The 17,827-nt window shown below is 40.9% G+C and overlaps 1 protein-coding gene across 7 annotated transcripts in view; it reads left to right on the forward strand.

Moving 5' to 3' along the window:
- The window catches only part of eml1 (EMAP like 1), a 102,512-nt gene that overhangs the window by 38,378 nt on the left and 46,307 nt on the right, over positions 1-17,827 (forward strand). The window contains exon 1 of one of the 7 annotated variants that reach the window (XM_018764188.2): positions 7,081-7,120. The exons of the other annotated variants lie outside the window; for them this stretch is intronic. Coding sequence (XP_018619704.1) covers positions 7,093-7,120 — 28 coding nt within the window. The 5' untranslated portion in view covers positions 7,081-7,092. Of the gene's footprint in view, positions 1-7,080; positions 7,121-17,827 lie in introns of those variants that run through there. 7 annotated transcript variants of the gene reach the window in all.

Here is a 17,827-nt window from a genome sequence, read left to right on the forward strand (position 1 = left end):
AGATTTTTTTTTTCATTTAGCCTTTCCTATCATTAATGTTTCTGTGCCAGTGTTGCGGATTAGGGAATTGAAAGGGGGATCTGGTTTTGCACAGGTATCAGACATAAGGAGCCCATCCAGTAAATGGAAGGTGCCCAGTGAACTTCTCATTTGAGAGTTCAGAAAGTCTGGCTGCATGATTCTCCAATCAAAGGAAATCAAAGGCAATCCAAGAGTCATCTGTCCCTTAGAAATGTTTGCTTTTCTCCGGCACGTGCAGAAAACACTGTTGCATGTTTTATCTTTTAATCTGCATTAATCTTGTCTTTTAGTCGGCTTGAGGCTACTAACTCCTTTTGAAGCCACAGGGATCAAGTTTGACAGAGCAGTAAATGAATGCAGTATCCTGAACCTCCAGCTGTTCCACCACCAGTTTTCTGGTACCAAGGCCATACATGTTAATGCTGAGTGTGATGAACACATCCTGCACAGGGTTATGGGAGTGAAACAGCTGTTTTTGCGTGTTACGTGACGTCAACAGACTTACAATGCTCATAACTAGCTGGCTGGGTGACCCATGACATCCTGTAGAGAACAGATGAAAAACATTGTTCCATCATATGGCTGATTTGCATATGATCACAAAGATTTTCATAGAAAAATACTGTATGATTTCAAATCATAATGAAAATGTCACTGGAAAAAAAATCAATGTTTTCAGTCAATTCTAGGGGCAGCTGCTTGTGTAATGTGCGCTGGAAAAAACAGTGGTGCTGGACAAACTGCGTAGACTTTGAATAACATGTTTGTGTCTAAAGATTTTTGTCTTTGGTGACATGTGCTCTTATTTACTCTTATTTGTGTGTCACTTTATAAAAGAGTCTGTGAAAAGAACACATGTAAATGCAAATGAACAGCCGTAGTTAGACATTTTAATAATTGCTGAGGAATGCAAAGGGCATTTGGCACAAGGGGATTAGTAATTTGTTCAGCTATATTGGTAGCTAATGGTTAAGCCAGTGATCTTATATGTTGGTTGCAGAACTCAAGATGTGTTACAAAGTTGTTGCAGGATGAACTTAGATCTGTGCTCTTTGTTATTCTTCTAATAACTGCAGAATTGTCAGAGTATTTCTGGGTTACAAACTAGGAACACAGGGGCAAGGAGCAAAGAAAAATGCAAAGAAGGGAGTGTGTTCTCACACAAGATTCTGCAACCTTTGCCTCTTGGGCTGCATTCTTTTATACACCGTTTGAATGAAAAACATGTGTGCTGAAGACCAGTTAGGTGTAACCAGAGCAGCATCTTCTGTGGTGGTCATGAACGTTATCCTCCGGGGCTGTGACCCCCATGCAGGAACTTTGAGGATTGCTTTAAGAAATCACACATTTCTAAAAAGTACAAACAGCAAGCGCTTGAGAACATAAAAAAAGTTATATTTTCACATTTAGTGCAACAGAATGTAAAGTTTTTAATACCCGGCTTAAATCCCGCCTTCTGCTGTCGCACCCAGGTAGTCCAAGGTGCTTAGGTTGAATGAACAGTAAACATCATCTGGCAATACAAACTGTAACTGTAAGTAGCTTAACATTATCAGTCACTTTGGAGAAAAATGTCGTGTTTTAGTAAATGTACTGTTGGATCATATTAAAACATACAGATATGGAGTTAGGTATGCATTAGTCTGGTACCCTATTTATTAACAAAGTCATGTTAAACCAGTGATTTTGATGTATAATGCAGTAAATTTCTCCAGTCCAGTGCATGATTAGATGAGCACAGCAAATAAGTGCCACAGAAAAACTTTGACATCATCCGGTATTGCGGTGCTTAAATGAGGTTAGTACTGTGATGATTTCATTTGCTCCAAATGTGATTCAAGTGGCCAAATCCAGGCCAACCTGAGCCAACAGCATGCATGCTGAATGAATAAAGCGCAAAAACAGGCTCCATCCTGGTGAGCAGCACTAAGAAGCAGTATAGAACACAAAACTTCAGACCCACAAGAGAAACACGTATAACACTGGTTTTGCGTACCCATTAAAAAAGGTGGATATGATATATGATATGATGGTGATATCTGATATGCAATGACAATCCATCAGTGCTGTTCTTATAGATGGTATCAGAGAATGAAGACTGCATCTCTGCCTGTGATGAGATGGCAAAATGCATTTTCCCTGGGCTTAATAATGATGATGCTCACGCCTCATTGTCTTTACCCTATTTATCATCAGCAGCAACAAAGTAGTGCTTCTATCTCCTGTGCTGGTAAGCTTCTGACAGCACCTCATGTTTAAATGTGCATGAGAAATAAAACAAACTTCAGGGTTTTCATGATTGCAGTGGTGAACAAATTGAATGGAAATTCGTGAATACCCTAGAAATGTGGTGGCAGTTCACGTCAGGAGTTGGGTGACGTGAATGTTGGTGAGTGTTTATACACCTTGTTTATACACGTGATTGACAGCTGGGTATGGCCAGGGATTTCATGTAACACTTCCCACAAAAAAATATTGCTCTTACAAAACAGCACAATTTCATCAAGAGGCCGCCCATTACTGTGAGGGAAAGTGCATGATGCTATGTAACGATAAATGAATCAGCTTACAGTGCGCATGTTTTCTGGGACTGAGCCTTTAAGGGACAACAGTGTGATTTACTGTGATTTATTTAGCCGACGCTTTTCGTTAACACAACTTAGTGTTCGGCTACTTGCTATGACTTACTCATCTATGTAGTTACGCATTTTTTACTGGTGTAACTCAGGGTAAGTATCTTAATCTAAAGCAGGAGTTGAGACTCAAATCTCTTCTGTTAGTTGTAAAGGCAGTAGGCGCGGAGGGCACGGTGGTGCGGTGGGTTGGACTGGGTCCTGCTCTCTGGTGGGTCTAGGGTTTGAATCCTGCTTGGGGTGCCTTGTGATGGACTGGTGTCCTGACCTGGGTGTGTCCTCTCCCCCTCCAGTCTTACGCCCTGTGTTGCCGGGTTAGGCTCTGGTTCCCCCCAACCCCATATGGGACAAGGGGTTCAGAAAGTGTGTGGTTGTAAAGGCAGTAGCTACATACACCCCACCACCTTCTGTCCCGTATGGTCACTTCTCTGCTGTAAGCAATAATGTACTACAGTTTTGGTTGAGTTTGTCCAATTCCATGTTTCCCATGGCATTGTGGGAACCTTGGACACCCCCTGTGAGCATGTTCTATGTTGCTTCCTGCACAGCATGATAGGAATGTCACTGCTGGAAACCTTTGCCAGCTTTTGCAAAGCCACTGTGATGTGTCTTTGCTTTGACTGAGGAGACAATGGAGGCAAGTGGAACCACTGTGCGAATCCATATTCAGTTATAAATGCCTTTGAACATACGTTACATCACAAAAGACAATCATTTATTAATTTATTAGAGGTGTCAACAGTAATGGATGTGGACATGACACAAAGCATTGCAACAATGCATGCTTGTTTGTTACATTTACATTTACATTTATTCATTTAGCAGACACTTTTGTCCAAAGCAATGTACATCTCAGCAAAAGAACAATTTATGCATTACATTGAGAGAACGAGACATAGCTGCAGACATGAAAGTCTCAAGCAAACCTAATTTGTTCCCTACCACTTGCTGCACCGAGGTTCATCGTTCAAGTAGGTGCATAAGACACAGGATAGACAAATCCCGGTACCCACACCATTTTTTTAAATTATTTTTTTTAATTAAATATTATAAGATACACAAATGAGCAGTACAATACCAGAGGAATGGCTAAATAAAGGTTGTATCTGGGGATGTTTCTGCAGTTGCGATGCGTGAACAGTTACACCATAGATGAGCTGGAGAGATCTTGGGCGAAGTGGATCTGGAAAAGGTGGGTTTTCAGACCCTTCTTGAAAACAGAGTTTCTGTGGTTCTGAGTGACAGGGGAAGGTCATTTCACCACAGCAGACTCAGAACCGAGAACCTCCGAGCTTTGCCTTTTGTGCGCGGGACCACCAAGCGAGCAGAAGTAGATGAACGAAGGGGCCTGGCTGGGGTGTACCGGTTGATCAAGCCCTGCAAATAGCTGGGAGCAGTTCTCGTGATGCATTTGTACACAGTAACCAGGGTTTTGAATTTGATTCGGGCAGCTATAGGAAGCCAGTGTAAAGAGATGAGTAGAGGAGATACATGGGAGCGCTTTGGCAAATCAAACACAACTCGTGCAGCAGCATTCTGTAGAAACTGCAGAGGTTTCATGGCATTAGCAGGAAGGCCACACAGAAGAGAGTTGCAGTAGTCCAGATGGGAAGTCACCATGGCCTGGACAAGTAGTTGGGCGGAGTCAGTAGTGAGGTAGGGACGGATCCTACGAATATTACGCAGGATGTATCTGCAGGACCGGGTTGTGGCTTCGATATGTTGAGAAAATGACAGACTCGCATCAGTTGTTACTCCCAGACTCTTAGCAAAGAAGCTAGGCGAAATGAGTGAGTTGTCCAGTTTGATCGAGTTTGGTCGTGACAATTTTTTATGAAACATCTAAATGCCCAAGACTTTTGTACAGTACTGTATATATATCCCTTGAACTTTTTCATTTAGTTGCATTATAACTTAACATTTCAGTGTATGAAAATGTTCTCCTCCATCATTAACACAAACTAATATCATTTATGAAACATAAGACTGTGTTATTGTGTTACAAATGTAGGAGTTACAAATTTACACAAATGTCTATCCAGTTTATTTTTAAGTTTGTTCTTTTTTCTCACTTGTCTATTTTCAAAAAATTGCTGCTGAGGGAAAGCAACCTGGTTTCCGCACCTAGTTTTTGGTTGGAAGTCAGACACACCCATACAGTAGTGTAGGACCAATAGGATCAATATGGTTCCACAGTGCTTACAGCTGTAGTCTGGTGTTCCTGAGTGTTAGCGATCAATAACATGATGGTCGAATAGGTTTAGCAGTCAAGGTGTGTACCTATTCCAAAATTTACCTCGTTACTTCAGATAATTTTTTTAATAGGACACCTTGATCTCTGGATCTACTTGAAAGAATAAAAGGCAGAGAATTAAGCTCTCAGAACTTTGTCACCTGGAAGACAAGGGTGGGGTTTCTGTACCAAGCATGAAATTTTACTATTGGACAAATTAACAAATGACTAATTGCTTCCAGGCAAGTCGCTGTGGGTGGGTGTGGAGTCTGCTTCATGACACCCAAGAAGGTTAAGGTCTTGGCCTTTCCTTTGGAAATTTCATAAGATCCTACCTTTATCCAGAAATTTTGTTGAGTTCAACACTCTTCTACTCTGAAGAGCTGTTCAAACAAATTGGGGGATTCTGAACACTTCATCATTACTGTCTCCTGTTGCTTTCAACCCAGATCTAACCCCAACTATTTGCCAAATTGGGCTCCAGAAATGAGTAGTGAGCTTCAGCCCTTTAAGAAATGATTGACTTACCAATGCGAACTTCTATACTATATCATTTTATTGCTGTCCTAGTGAAGAAGAGCAGATGGTGGACGAAATTAACAAAAGTTTGGAATGTAAGGCCATTTCAGACACTTTGATACATTTACTCTAGGAATGTGATAAGATATTGGACTGTGGTTCAAGCAACAATTCAAACCCAAACTTCTCTTTTGATGACGTTTACTGGCCCTTGCATGCTGACACCTGTTACATATATGGCAAAGAAATGTATTTTTATGTTGTGGTTTCTACCAGAAGTTCCCTCTGTAAATATGTGATCCTACTCCATAGATCACACACACATTTTCAGAGCCGCTTGTCCCATACGGGGTCACAGGGAACCGGAACCTACCCGGCAACACAGGGCGTAGGGGGAGGGGACACACCCAGGATGGGACGCCAGTCCATCACAAGGCACCCCAAGTGGTACTTGAACCCCAGACCCACCGGAAAGCAGGACTGTGGTCCAACCCACTGCACCCCCCTGTCTCCATAGATCAGTCAAGGAAAAGCTGTATTATTTATTGTATTAGTGGTAAAAGTGACTGGATTTTTGAACAAACTTCTGGTTCATATAGGAATGACACAATGCTCCTCCCGTTTAGACAATAATTACAGTTCTAAGTATTTTTCAGTTTATTTTTATGAGTTTTTCACATTTGGGTTTTAGAAATTTTTTTAATCTTCCCTTCAAATTTTCTCTAAATTTGCTGTCAAATTAGTTTCTCAGGTCACCCCACATGTTTTTAGTGGGATTCAAATCTCAGTTTTTATTCTGCCATTCTCGAATAGTTTTGCATGGTTTCTGGGTCCCTGTACCATTGGAACATAAGTCATTACCCTGAAGGTAATGAACCGATAAAGATGTTTTTTCTTTTTTTGGTTTGTCTATCCTGCCGTTGGCAAGAAGCTTCACAGACCCTTCACAGGCTCCAAACCAAAAGATTCTGGCTTCATTATGCTTGATGCCATTGTTGGTCTTACCCAGGTGATGGGCAGTATTTGGTCTGCACTTCTGGTTTGGTTGCTTCCAGGCCAAAGTGCTCAACTTCACTGTCATCAGAATACAAACCTTTCAGACAATCTCTGTGAATGTCATGTCAGTGTGATACATAGCAACCTCCAGACATGGATTAATGTTAACAGTAACGCCTCTTGCTAAGATGTCCACCTTTAGCAGGGTGGTGAAAGCTGTTGCCTTGGGCTCCAAGGGTTGAAAGTTTGAATCTCATCTTGAGCTTTCATACCCTGAATTAAGGTGCTTTTTCTCAAGTAAAAATAATCCTACAGTATAAATAAGTAAATAGGTGTAGATAGCTTCACATAGTATGTCACTATCATGGCCTGATCTTAAGAGTATCTTGGTTCTGCTCTTTTTTCCCATTTTATTGCTTTGGACTTAACTCTTCATAACCCCTTCCTACCTTCAAACAATTTTGTTTCATATTTCCACAAAGAGCACCTTCAGCTTTATAACAGCATATGTGAAGTGATCTGCTGTTTGAGTTGTACGATTTCACAAATAAGCAATATTTGTTATGCACTCCTGCCCTAGAAGGGATGTGGTGGCACAGCAAGTTGCAATAATGCCTTGTAACTCCTGGCGTTTAGTTTCAGATCTGGGTTTGAATCCTGCTCAGTCTGTGTCTAGCTGGCATTTTCTCAATGGGACTGAAGAATCATCAGTTTTCAGGTAACTATTTTTAACATTTTAATTGCCTTTTCACATTAACTCATGTTTAATGTTTTTGTTCTGAGCTAAATTCTAAAAGCATCCTGTAAGTTAATAAATGTGATCTAAATGTAATTAGGAAATTACAGTACTACTTAAGCATGAAAGTTAAACTCATTTAAAATCACACTGCAAAAAAGCAGCTGGTAGTGTAGTGGTTAGAGCTCCTGCCTTTCAACCCAACAGTTATATGTTTGAAGCTCATGTCTGGCTATAGTACCCTTGAGTAAGGTACTTACCCTAAATTACTCCAGTAAAAATAACCCCACTGTGTAACTGATAAATAATTGTAAATAGATTAACAGTATAAGTTGCTTTGGAGAAAAGTGTCAGCTAAATGAATAAATTTAAGAGAACAAGCCAACTAGGACTGAATAGTATCCCAAGTCACTGTATACTATGGTTACTTTCAGGGTAATTATGTGGTTCCCAAATCTATGTATTGAAAGAGGTGCAGGCCAGATGTGGCTTTTGTTCAGACCAGCAGTTCTCCAAAAGACCAGTGAATTCTGAAAGCATGCTGAGCAGAGGGCAGGTGGCAAAGAGGGAGGTGCTGTGGGAAAAAGGGATGGGGAACAGAAGTCGTGCTTTGATTTCAGAGGTTGTTGTCAGCTCATGTCATTCATGGATGGATGGTCTACCACAGCTGTTTTAAATGCTGCACTGAATCTGCCGAAGTGCAGTTGGTCTCCACAGGACGTTACTGGGTATATGTATCTCAGCTGTGTTAAATGCAAGGCTTTTCTGAGCACTTTGATACTTTTATTCTGGAAACCTGCTGGAACAGAATCAAACTGGACTGGGGTTCAATCAAACATTCAAAAAACATTAGAACGTTTAATTTATCCCCTATATTTTCTTACTAACCACAACCCAAATTGGGTTTTGATGAATTCATGGAATGTGGGCTAAATACTCATATACATTTGACAAGGAAATGTTTTTTTTAAATGTTATGGTCTACACCTGAACTTCCTTCTCTAAATATATGGATGACCAGAGTGTGTATTTTTCTTCTGCTTGAGAAAATTAACATTTGATGTGTATGCAATTCCGGAATATCTGAACACCCTTCTGGAACCTATTAAATAGTGCTACACAATCATACCTGTGAATTAGTACAACTTTTTAACCATCAGCCCTTATTTAATGTATGTGGATGTATTTGCAGTTTTTCAGGGTACCAATTCTGCTTCTGTTAATGTGATTTAATGTTGTTCCTAAAGATAATTATTGAAAAAGATTGAAAAGTTACATTGAACTATTCTGGGAGATATTACAGGTGGTATCCTGCCAATGAATACTACTGAATGTCCTCTGCAAACACCATATTTAAACTGTCCCTGCCTCCCCTATGCTCCCACTTGAGAGGTGCTGGGGCTGCAAAGGATCATACAAACACACACAATTATTTACTGGAAGGGCTGAGAACACAGTTTCTGCCTGATCACTATGTGACCCTTGGTTCTGTAGGCAACTTGGAACAGTCGGTCATGTGCAACCCATGTGCCACCAGCTGCTGCAAGGGCCACCCAACCTGTAACTTAAGAATCTGATGTGAAATGTGGCCTTGCTTCAATGAATGCATGCAGCAGAGACATGTGAGGCTCAGGTTCTGTCTGCTTATTCTTCCCCTCAAATATTTCCATTTCATAAGAAAGACAAACAGCAGTGCAAATTTCTGAAAACGCAAACTGGTGTACATTTTGTGGCTATTGCTTACTTGGATTATTGTCAATTGCTGAGTGCTAGGGGCGTCCTGTTCACCCCAAGCTCATGTGTTTTTACTGTAGGTTAAGAGGGCCTCAAGGCAAATGTTTTTGTCAAGGACTGGAGAAAATGCACAGAGCTGACCTTGCAGCTCACCTGTGTACAACAGCACGTGTATGAAAGGAACAATGCATGCTGAATAAAGGCTTTCTTAAGCAAGAGCCAATTGTTTCCTCATCTAGCTGGCAGAGGTCATTTTAGCTCACAGTCAAAAGACGTACAAGCTATGGGCAACTTCAAATACGTCGGTGACACAGTTTGTAACTGACAAAAGGGGTGAAGGTTCCATGGGGTTAGAGTGGGTCCCCTACTTTTGAACTGAAATGTGACCAAGAATTGGTTACTTGCTCAAAGTTTGCTAGGGCCTCATCTACTCCAGTACAAGTTTATACTTATAATTCTGGTGTTGCACTAAGTGACTGTACTTTGAGAATCGTTTGTATCTCTATTGCTCCATATTTTGCTCAGATGCACTTTTGTTTGCTCTGAATTGTCCACCACTTGAGATAAAGGGATCAGCTAAATGATTATGTATAACTGAAATGTCAGTGACATGGCAGTTTTGCATTTTGGAAAGAAACTGATCATCTGAGCAATGGGCCAAGACCAGGCTGGCAGACATGTCCTCCACACTGCCACAAATTCTTAGTCCGTTGGCAGGCTCTTCATGATCTCTTGTAAATAAGAATACACAATAAAGATATGTCAGGGGAGGTGTAGGGAGGGAAGCTTAGTGAGGAGTTAGGGTCCTGTAAATAAAGTGGTGTCTGACAGGTTCTCAACGGAGGGTGCGGGGGCAACAGAGTTTATGTGTTCGGTTTAAAGTTTGGGTTTGCATTTATTTATTTTATTTTCCCTGTCCATCTTTTGCTTTTTTGCTGTTTATTTTCTCTCTTTTTGCTTTTTTCTCTACCTCTTTCTTATGTTCTTTTATCATGTTCTTTTTTTTAATTTTCCACCTGGCTTGATCGCACAATCTAGCTCTCTGACAATAGGATAGATTGTTTTTCAACAAGTGAAAATTTTTCTAAAACCGAGTTTGAAGTTAATGATTACTTGGGATGATAACACAGTTATAGGGTGCTGCATTTTAATATGCTAAGATATTATATTTGAAGGAAAACCAGTCTGTTCATATTCTCATTGAAATGTTTCAAAGTACCATTTCAGTGTTTAAACCTTCTTTAAACTAACATATTCATGTTTTATCCTTAATTGTGACCTATACCTTCATTTTTGTTTATGTACAAAGGATCCTGGTGATGAATTTTCTTTTATCTGATAAAATTATAATTGTTGGATCTGACTGGCAATTTTTAGTTCATGTTTCTGATAACAGACTTGGACAATTGCAGTTGATCACTTGAAAACCACTGTTACTTTCTGTCTTTGATTTGTACTTTTATTTGCACTTGTTTTCAACATTACTCTGTGTTGGTGCCTTTGTATTTTAGAGTGACTTGGTGGTGCTGTTTATTAAAATAATAATAAAAAAGATCCCTGGCCAGAACTCAATCAGGATATTGAAAAACTTGAGAAAGGATGAAGCCCATTCCTTTCTTCATATGGGTGTAAAAGAAGTGGTAACAGTCGCACCTGACAGCGACATGAGAGCACACACAGAAGTTTAAGTTTGTCACACGACAGTCAGAGGCAGTAGTTACATTAACATTGAGCTGTATCCCCCTGACTTGCACCCAGTCATAGGCTCCGAACTGCCTGAGCAGGACTAGAATTGAAGCAAAGTGACTGAATGATGGCCATAGAAAACTACACACAAAACACAGTTTTAAAACATTTTTAAAAGCACAGATAAATACTCAGTTTAAAACTATTACATTTCTGGCCTCCACCAATGGCACTCTTAAGTCCTAAGTGGCTAACAAAATAGCAAGTAATTTCCCATGAGCGCTGTGATGGAAGGTATGTGTGCTGTACATCCCATTTCAAGTAGAGCCAGGGTTTCCAGGGAACTTTTTGGATACACATTGGGCCAAAAAATACATAAATTTGCTGAACAGATGCTTTTAACTAAGAGCTTACAAATTTGCCTACTTACACAGCTGGATATTTCCCACCTTACCTGTAGGCATTGCAGGAGAGCCCCCTGGGAACTGAACTGGCACCATTTGAGTATCTCAACAGATACACTACAATGTACCAGTTTATTCTGGTCACACTATTGTCAAGAACTTAGTGGTTACAAAATGTGGTTCTGAGTAATGAATTGAATTTATGAATGTGCACCATCTTCTCTATTAAATCTGTCAGCATCATGTAAAAATTCTGCAACTTGAAAAACGTGTGATTTCTGCATTGAGAAGGTCTCACCAGCTCTCTTGGGAACCCTGAAACTGCCTGTTTTGTTGAACCAGTGATTAATTTAAGGTCTACTCTCCGAATGGCTTCAGCGAATATTCTTTTTGTGCCCATCCAGTGTTCTCTCTCAGTGAAATTACATTTTACTGAATCAGTGGAAAACAAGCACAAGAAGAACAAATGTCACTTTTAAAGCCTCCATGCTTGTCCAAGATGTTTTTTGTCTTGACAACGTCCTTTTGTTGCAAAAGAGACAGAAAAAGGCAGGAGAGATCCTGGGAAACAGTGAGTAGCTTTGTGTGAAGAGGGCTGGCTGAACCAGCCATGATTTACACCAGCCGTTCTTTTCGAAAAAGTCAGATGACTACAACCAGCTCTGAATAATGCAACAAATATGCTACACTGGGGTTGGTCCAGGGTGCAAACAAGGCCCCGCAGCCCAAGGCACTGGCGCAGCCGTTTCGCTTGATGTTGTTGCTATCAGCCCTCATTTCACTTAACAGTTGCTGGGTCCTTTTGAAATATTTATGGAGCAATGTGGATGATGCCCTACAAAAGTAAGCTCCCTGTCTCTTCCCGAATGCTCTGGGTTATACCCCACCTGCTCTGGTTTTCCCCACACTTTCTGACTTTCCTGAAAGAAGGAAGAAGCCATCTCAGGGGAACTTGACTCATTGTGTGCTGCCTCCTTTAGAAATGAGGAAATCCATACACAAATGATGTAGCATAGAAAGAGGTGGGCTGTGCTCAGAGCTCTGTGTTTGAATGTTCCTCATACATTCAAAAGATGGTCTGCATGCTGAATCATGCTTGTCTAACTTGAAACGAGTTCAGCTATGACTCCTTTAAATGTTATCTTTGGGTAGGTGGATTGGCATCTTGTGATTCAATAAGTTTTTTTACTCCTCATCTGCATAAAGTAATGTCTTGGATATTTTCTACAGGGTGAAATTTGCAGAACATCTTGCTGTGGTGCACCCGCGTGTTTATCTTTGTGCACTAAGGCATGGAGAGTGTTTTGGTCAGGGTTCAATAGCACTGCTCCAAATGAGAACCCCTCACTACTACAGACTATTTGGTCCTCCCAAGCCTTTTGTTTGCATTGACAAAAAATAAGAAAGAAAAGATGGAATTGCAAACTTTTCTGTACACTTGGCCCTCAACTGATGAGCACAGTTTTGACCAGAACTCTGACAGTAACTCGAATTAAGCCTGAAGACCAGCTAACAGTAAATAAAAGCAAAATACAAATATCCCTAAACTTTTTTACTGGTTAACTGTGGTAAAATGCTAGATAAAGGTGCAGTACAAATGCTCCTTGGCTTATGATGGTTCGACTTACGATTTTTCCACTTTATGATGGTGAGCTAGCAATAGACATTCAGTAGAGCCCATACTTCGAATTTTGATTTTTTTCCTGGGGAAGTGATATGCAGTGCGATACTGTCTCGCAATGCTGGGCAGATGGAATGGCCATCACACGTATGCTAGGCTATGATGTTCAGTAGGTTAGGTATATTAAATGCCACCTAACATAGATACATACAGAACATAAATACATAGCCTAGCATACGTGTGATGGCCATTATGGGCTTACCGCCTTCATGCTGGGCAATTATCTTGAGTTTCTCCTCAATACTAATTGCCCTCCTCTTCTTCTTCTTCCCACCAATAGCAGGAGACACAGATGGGCATTTCTGTGACCTTATGGAGGCACAAAACACAACATAGATACAGGAGGGTATCTGTATAGCGACTGCGTGGCAGACTGGGAGATATGGATTGCTTCCACTACCTAGCATCGCAAGAGACTATCGTACCACATGTCACTTGCCCAGTAAAAAACCAAAATTCAAAATTCGAAGTACGGTTTCTACAGAATGTCTATCGCCAGCTCACCATTGTAAAGTCGAAAAATCATAAGTCACACCATCATAAGTCAAGGAGCATCTGTAAATGTAAATATCCTCTTTGATGTCAGTGCCCATTTTTGCCAAGGCAGGTTTTGGAGGAGAGAAGCATTGTGAGCTATACACTTGCATGAGCACTGCCAGGCTATCTTCCTTCCCCCACACTGACATTAGCTCAGAGATTACCTGGAACAACAGCTGCCACTTTCTTCCAAAGCTGCTTTTATGGCTGTTGTAGCTGTCCAGAAACTTGATCATCACTGGGGTTACCTCCCAGCGGTTGCAAATGGATGCAGCTTGAGTGGTTGTAGGGGCACTGGTGGTCCAACCAATAATTCTCCATTAAGCTGCATAACCTGAGCTGTTTTTGTGAACATCCAGCTGCATAAAGTGGTGTAAGTGCAAGAAACGCCCTTTTGAAAACTATTTGCAAATAGAATAAAAATTACACTTCCCGACCTCTGGGTACATTTGAAGTAAAAAATTCCCATTTTGCTTCTTTGCATACAGTGTAATAAGAGTTGTGTGAATGTACAGAGTGCAGTGTGCGAAGTGCAGAGAACAGACATCAGTTTGGTGGTGAACGCAGGTGCATCTTATTGCACCCCAGTGCGACTGAACCTCCAGGACCCAGTTACAGCAGCCACATTGCAAGTGTGTTCTTCTTGAATAGTGGTAGTGATCAAGTTTTAAGTTTCAAGGTTTATTGTCATAAGTACAAGTACCATGTACAAGTACCATGAAATTATTCTTTGAGTGCTTCTCCTCAGACTATGAAGAAAAACAATAGATAATACTGCACAAAACAAAACAATAACAATAAATAATTCTAATAACAATAGCAATAAATAACGGTAACAATAAATAACAATAAATAACAGTGGACAGCCAGAGAACTTAAAACTGAGAATGCATAAAGTAACAGTGTAATATGCCGATGTGCTTGAAAGGAACAGTCCAACTCTAGTTACAAAAGGTGGCACCCTCTCTACAATGTCCCCTCCTATGTAGATGGGTGCATGAACTGCATCCTGTTTTCTGAAGTCAATCACCAGCTCCTTAGTTTTACTGACATTGTGAGACAGGTTGTTCTCCTGGCACCACTCTGCCAGGAACTTCAGCTCCTCTCTGTAGGCCATCTCATCATTGTTGGTGATCAGACCCACAATGGTGGTATCGTCAGCAAACTTTATGATGGTGTTGGAGCTGTGACTGGCCACACAGTCATGTGTGAACAAGGAGTATATCACCGGGCTCAGGACACTTCCCTGTGGAGTGCCAGTGTTGAGGATCAGTGGGGAGGAGGTATTTCTGCCAATCAGCACATGCTGTGGTCTGTTGGTTAGAAAATCCAGGATCCAGTTGCACAATGTGGCACTCAGTCCCAGACTTAGTAGTCTGATCAGCCACAGGCTTGGCTGTTTCTGGTCCCCCCCAGCCCCACCACCTTTCTGTTTGTAATGATAAGAGGCCTGGCACTTCCCCGGATCAGTGGTCCTTATTCTTTGCTGGCAATGTAATTGCCTGTGTGAGCCACCAAAGGGCCATTTATGTTATATTGCTCTTTAAAGGTATTTTTAACATCTGTGTTTTCAGAGCATTTATTTCCCCAGCAGTAACGCTACTTTATGTGGTAGATGTTATCTGGAACTATTTAGTGTACATATCCATACAGCTGGATATTTTCTGCTGAAGTCATTTAAGAGAAAGTAGTTTCCCTGCATTGCAATAGCAGTTACCCTTCAGCAGGGTATTGAAATTGCAACCTACTGTTATCAAGTTGAGTGCTATGTTCACATCTGTAATACATCCTAGAAGCTCTTCCATTCTTCCCCTACCTCCAGATGATTTAGGGTGCTGTCTTGAGTCCTGTGGTTTGATCACAGGCAGCTTTCTGTGTGTGAATGGTAAATCATGCGTGGTCTCTTGAGGAAAGTGAGAACCCCACCCCCCCGATTCTTTGTTTCTTTCCGGGGATACATTCAGACATGAAGGTTGTCTGCTCTGTATTTCACTGTATTTGTATTGTTAAGCCCTCTGGAAACGAGAAGCAGACCTTTCACAAATGTGTGTACAGTTTCTAAGTTCATTAGACTCTAAGCCTCTCTCCAGCAGCCAATCTCTTTGTGACAGCTACAATTACACAGCATTTTTCCCTTGGTGTTTTTATGAAACTCTCCTGGATAATTGAAGCAGGGCTGCTTGCTCGTTAATAATCCACGTCCCATGTCAACAGGCTCTCCGTTGATGTTCTTGCAGAAGGCAGCCCTTGCAACTTTTGACTTTAGTCATTTGCTGCAAAGAAGTTCTTCAGGAATTGTAATATTTTGTTAGCTCCAGGACTCAACAAATGAGTATATCTGTTCTTGAAGTGACCACTTAAGTTTGCTCATTTTCATTTTTCTAAAGGATAAAGATGGCTGACCAGAGCTGGCTTGCCAGGGAGGTGTTTCACTACAAATTCTTTGTGCTCTCTGAAGATCTGCTGTGGTTTGCAGCAACACCAGAATGGCACGGCATGATGTTTATTGAATGCTCACTCTGTGCAGAAACCCATTTATTCCATGGGTTGTGTTCCAGACAGCTTCCTATTTCCAGTTATCCCATCCAGAACTGGGCAGCCCATCATAATTGTTCACAAAGCAGTTTTTAAAACATAGATGTCACCTAATGTTATGTTGCACTTTCATTCATAGTCGTTATCACAGATTGGGGCAAATTTTAGCAGAATACAACCCAGTTATTAATGTATTATCTCCATCATTAAAGTCAAATCTGATCCTAACTGGTCAATGCAACACAATCACCAGCGCTCAGAAGCCTCTTGTTTGGATTACACGTCTTTACTAGCATGAATGTAAACCCAGTGAAGTGTAAAAAAAAAATGCAAATCGAGTCTGTTCACTTTCTTTGTCCACATTGACCACAAAACTCATGAAAAACATTGTTTAGGTTCAATGCTTTGAGAGCAAAAAATTAAGTAAATGCTATTTATTTGACAACCACTCGTTCCTGAGACCAGGTCTGGTAACATATCTGTTGGATTATGTCAGACTATGTCTAGGGTACTATCTAAGGTATTATCGGTACCATATATTATTGAACTGTATTGAACAGTAATGTTAGTGCACTGTGTTTCGGTATTAATGCATTAGTAACTCAATACCCTCATTGGCAACTATTCTGGTGAAAAAGTCCATTGTACTGAACTCAAAAATCTAAAAAAACTTTACCCCATCAGTTAGAAAACTACATTTTGATTTATGGGAGCATTGTCAGATAAAGAACAGGTGGTTAAAGAGGACCCTCTGTACTTTGCTCTTGTCAAAACTATATTTTAGATTGACATATGTTATCCAAGCACACAGACAGTATCTGAACACTACAACCATATAAAGAAATGAACTGGTATCTATGGTTCGTGGCACCACTAGATATTCAACCCAGACATTACTGTACTGTTGGGATCTTAAAAAGAAACAAACACAGACATTTCCTGAGCTCCCGGTTTGCAGACAAAGGTGCAAAGAAATGTGTGCAGAAGAATAAAATGGATTAAATAGAATGTATGATGGGTGAAGCCAGAGAGAAAGAGAGAAAGAGAAGGAATTCGCAGAAAACTAGTGAAGTGTGTGAGAGGGCATGGAGCGATTGTTACCTTGAAGATACAAAAGGAGAAGGCAAATGTTGAAACAGGAACACGAAAACAAGTTGTTTTGATCAAGCAAAGATAGACACATCATAGCTGTTTTCCTTTCTCCTTTATTTCCACTTCTATTTCCATTCATCCACCGCTTTCAGGTCTTGGTGCTGTTTGTGGGATGTCCTTTGTGATCTGACTGTGTGTACTGACGAAGCCATCACTTCACACATCTTTTCTCATACTCCACCTTTAGGAATTAGCTTGAGTGTAAGGTACAAGTGTAGTCAGGAGCTCTGGGAAACAACACTCCATGTGACCACAGGAGACGCCACGCTATACGAGCTTCAGTGACACTCAACACACCTGAACCTCATGAAACACTCCTTAAAAGAACAACTTTCTACTGAAATAGTTGCAGAATCTGCTTTGAGACAATACACCTTTTCTTTCCTTGTGATCCTTCTAGTCCCTTGTTCTGTGATCTTTGCTTCTTGAATGACAATGTCCAGCTCTTTGAATCTCGACCACGGCTTTGTGGATCTCTAGCCTCGCCTTTTGGACCACAGACCTCTTGATGATGACTTTCTTCACTCCAGACCACAACCAACCCCTTGGATAAAGAACTCTGTTCTTTGGACCTCAGACCCACTCCCACAAAGATCTCTCCTACCTACTGTGTGTCATTCCCTGCGTCGGATTCCTGAAACCCCTTTCCTGTGTGTTCCTCTCTCCATTTTCTCCCATACGGCTTCAGCTCCCTGCTGCACTCCAACTCTGCCTCACCAAACACACTCTGCACTTGCACCCTGATAACAAACGACCTACGGAAAACCATGAAAAGTGTGACAGATGCATGACTGTTGAACAAACTTTTCTCCATGATTGAACACAAGTCAAAGCAGATGACTCCAAGCTTTCATCTTAACAAAATTTAGTACTCACATAGTCACTGTCTCTGTTAGGAAACACCCAGTTTGACCCTCAACTGGAATATTTCATATTTCTTATCTGTAAATGCATTGCTAT

The sequence above is a fragment of the Scleropages formosus genome, chromosome 15 (assembly GCF_900964775.1).
Source record: "Scleropages formosus chromosome 15, fSclFor1.1, whole genome shotgun sequence".
NCBI lineage: Eukaryota > Metazoa > Chordata > Actinopteri > Osteoglossiformes > Osteoglossidae > Scleropages > Scleropages formosus.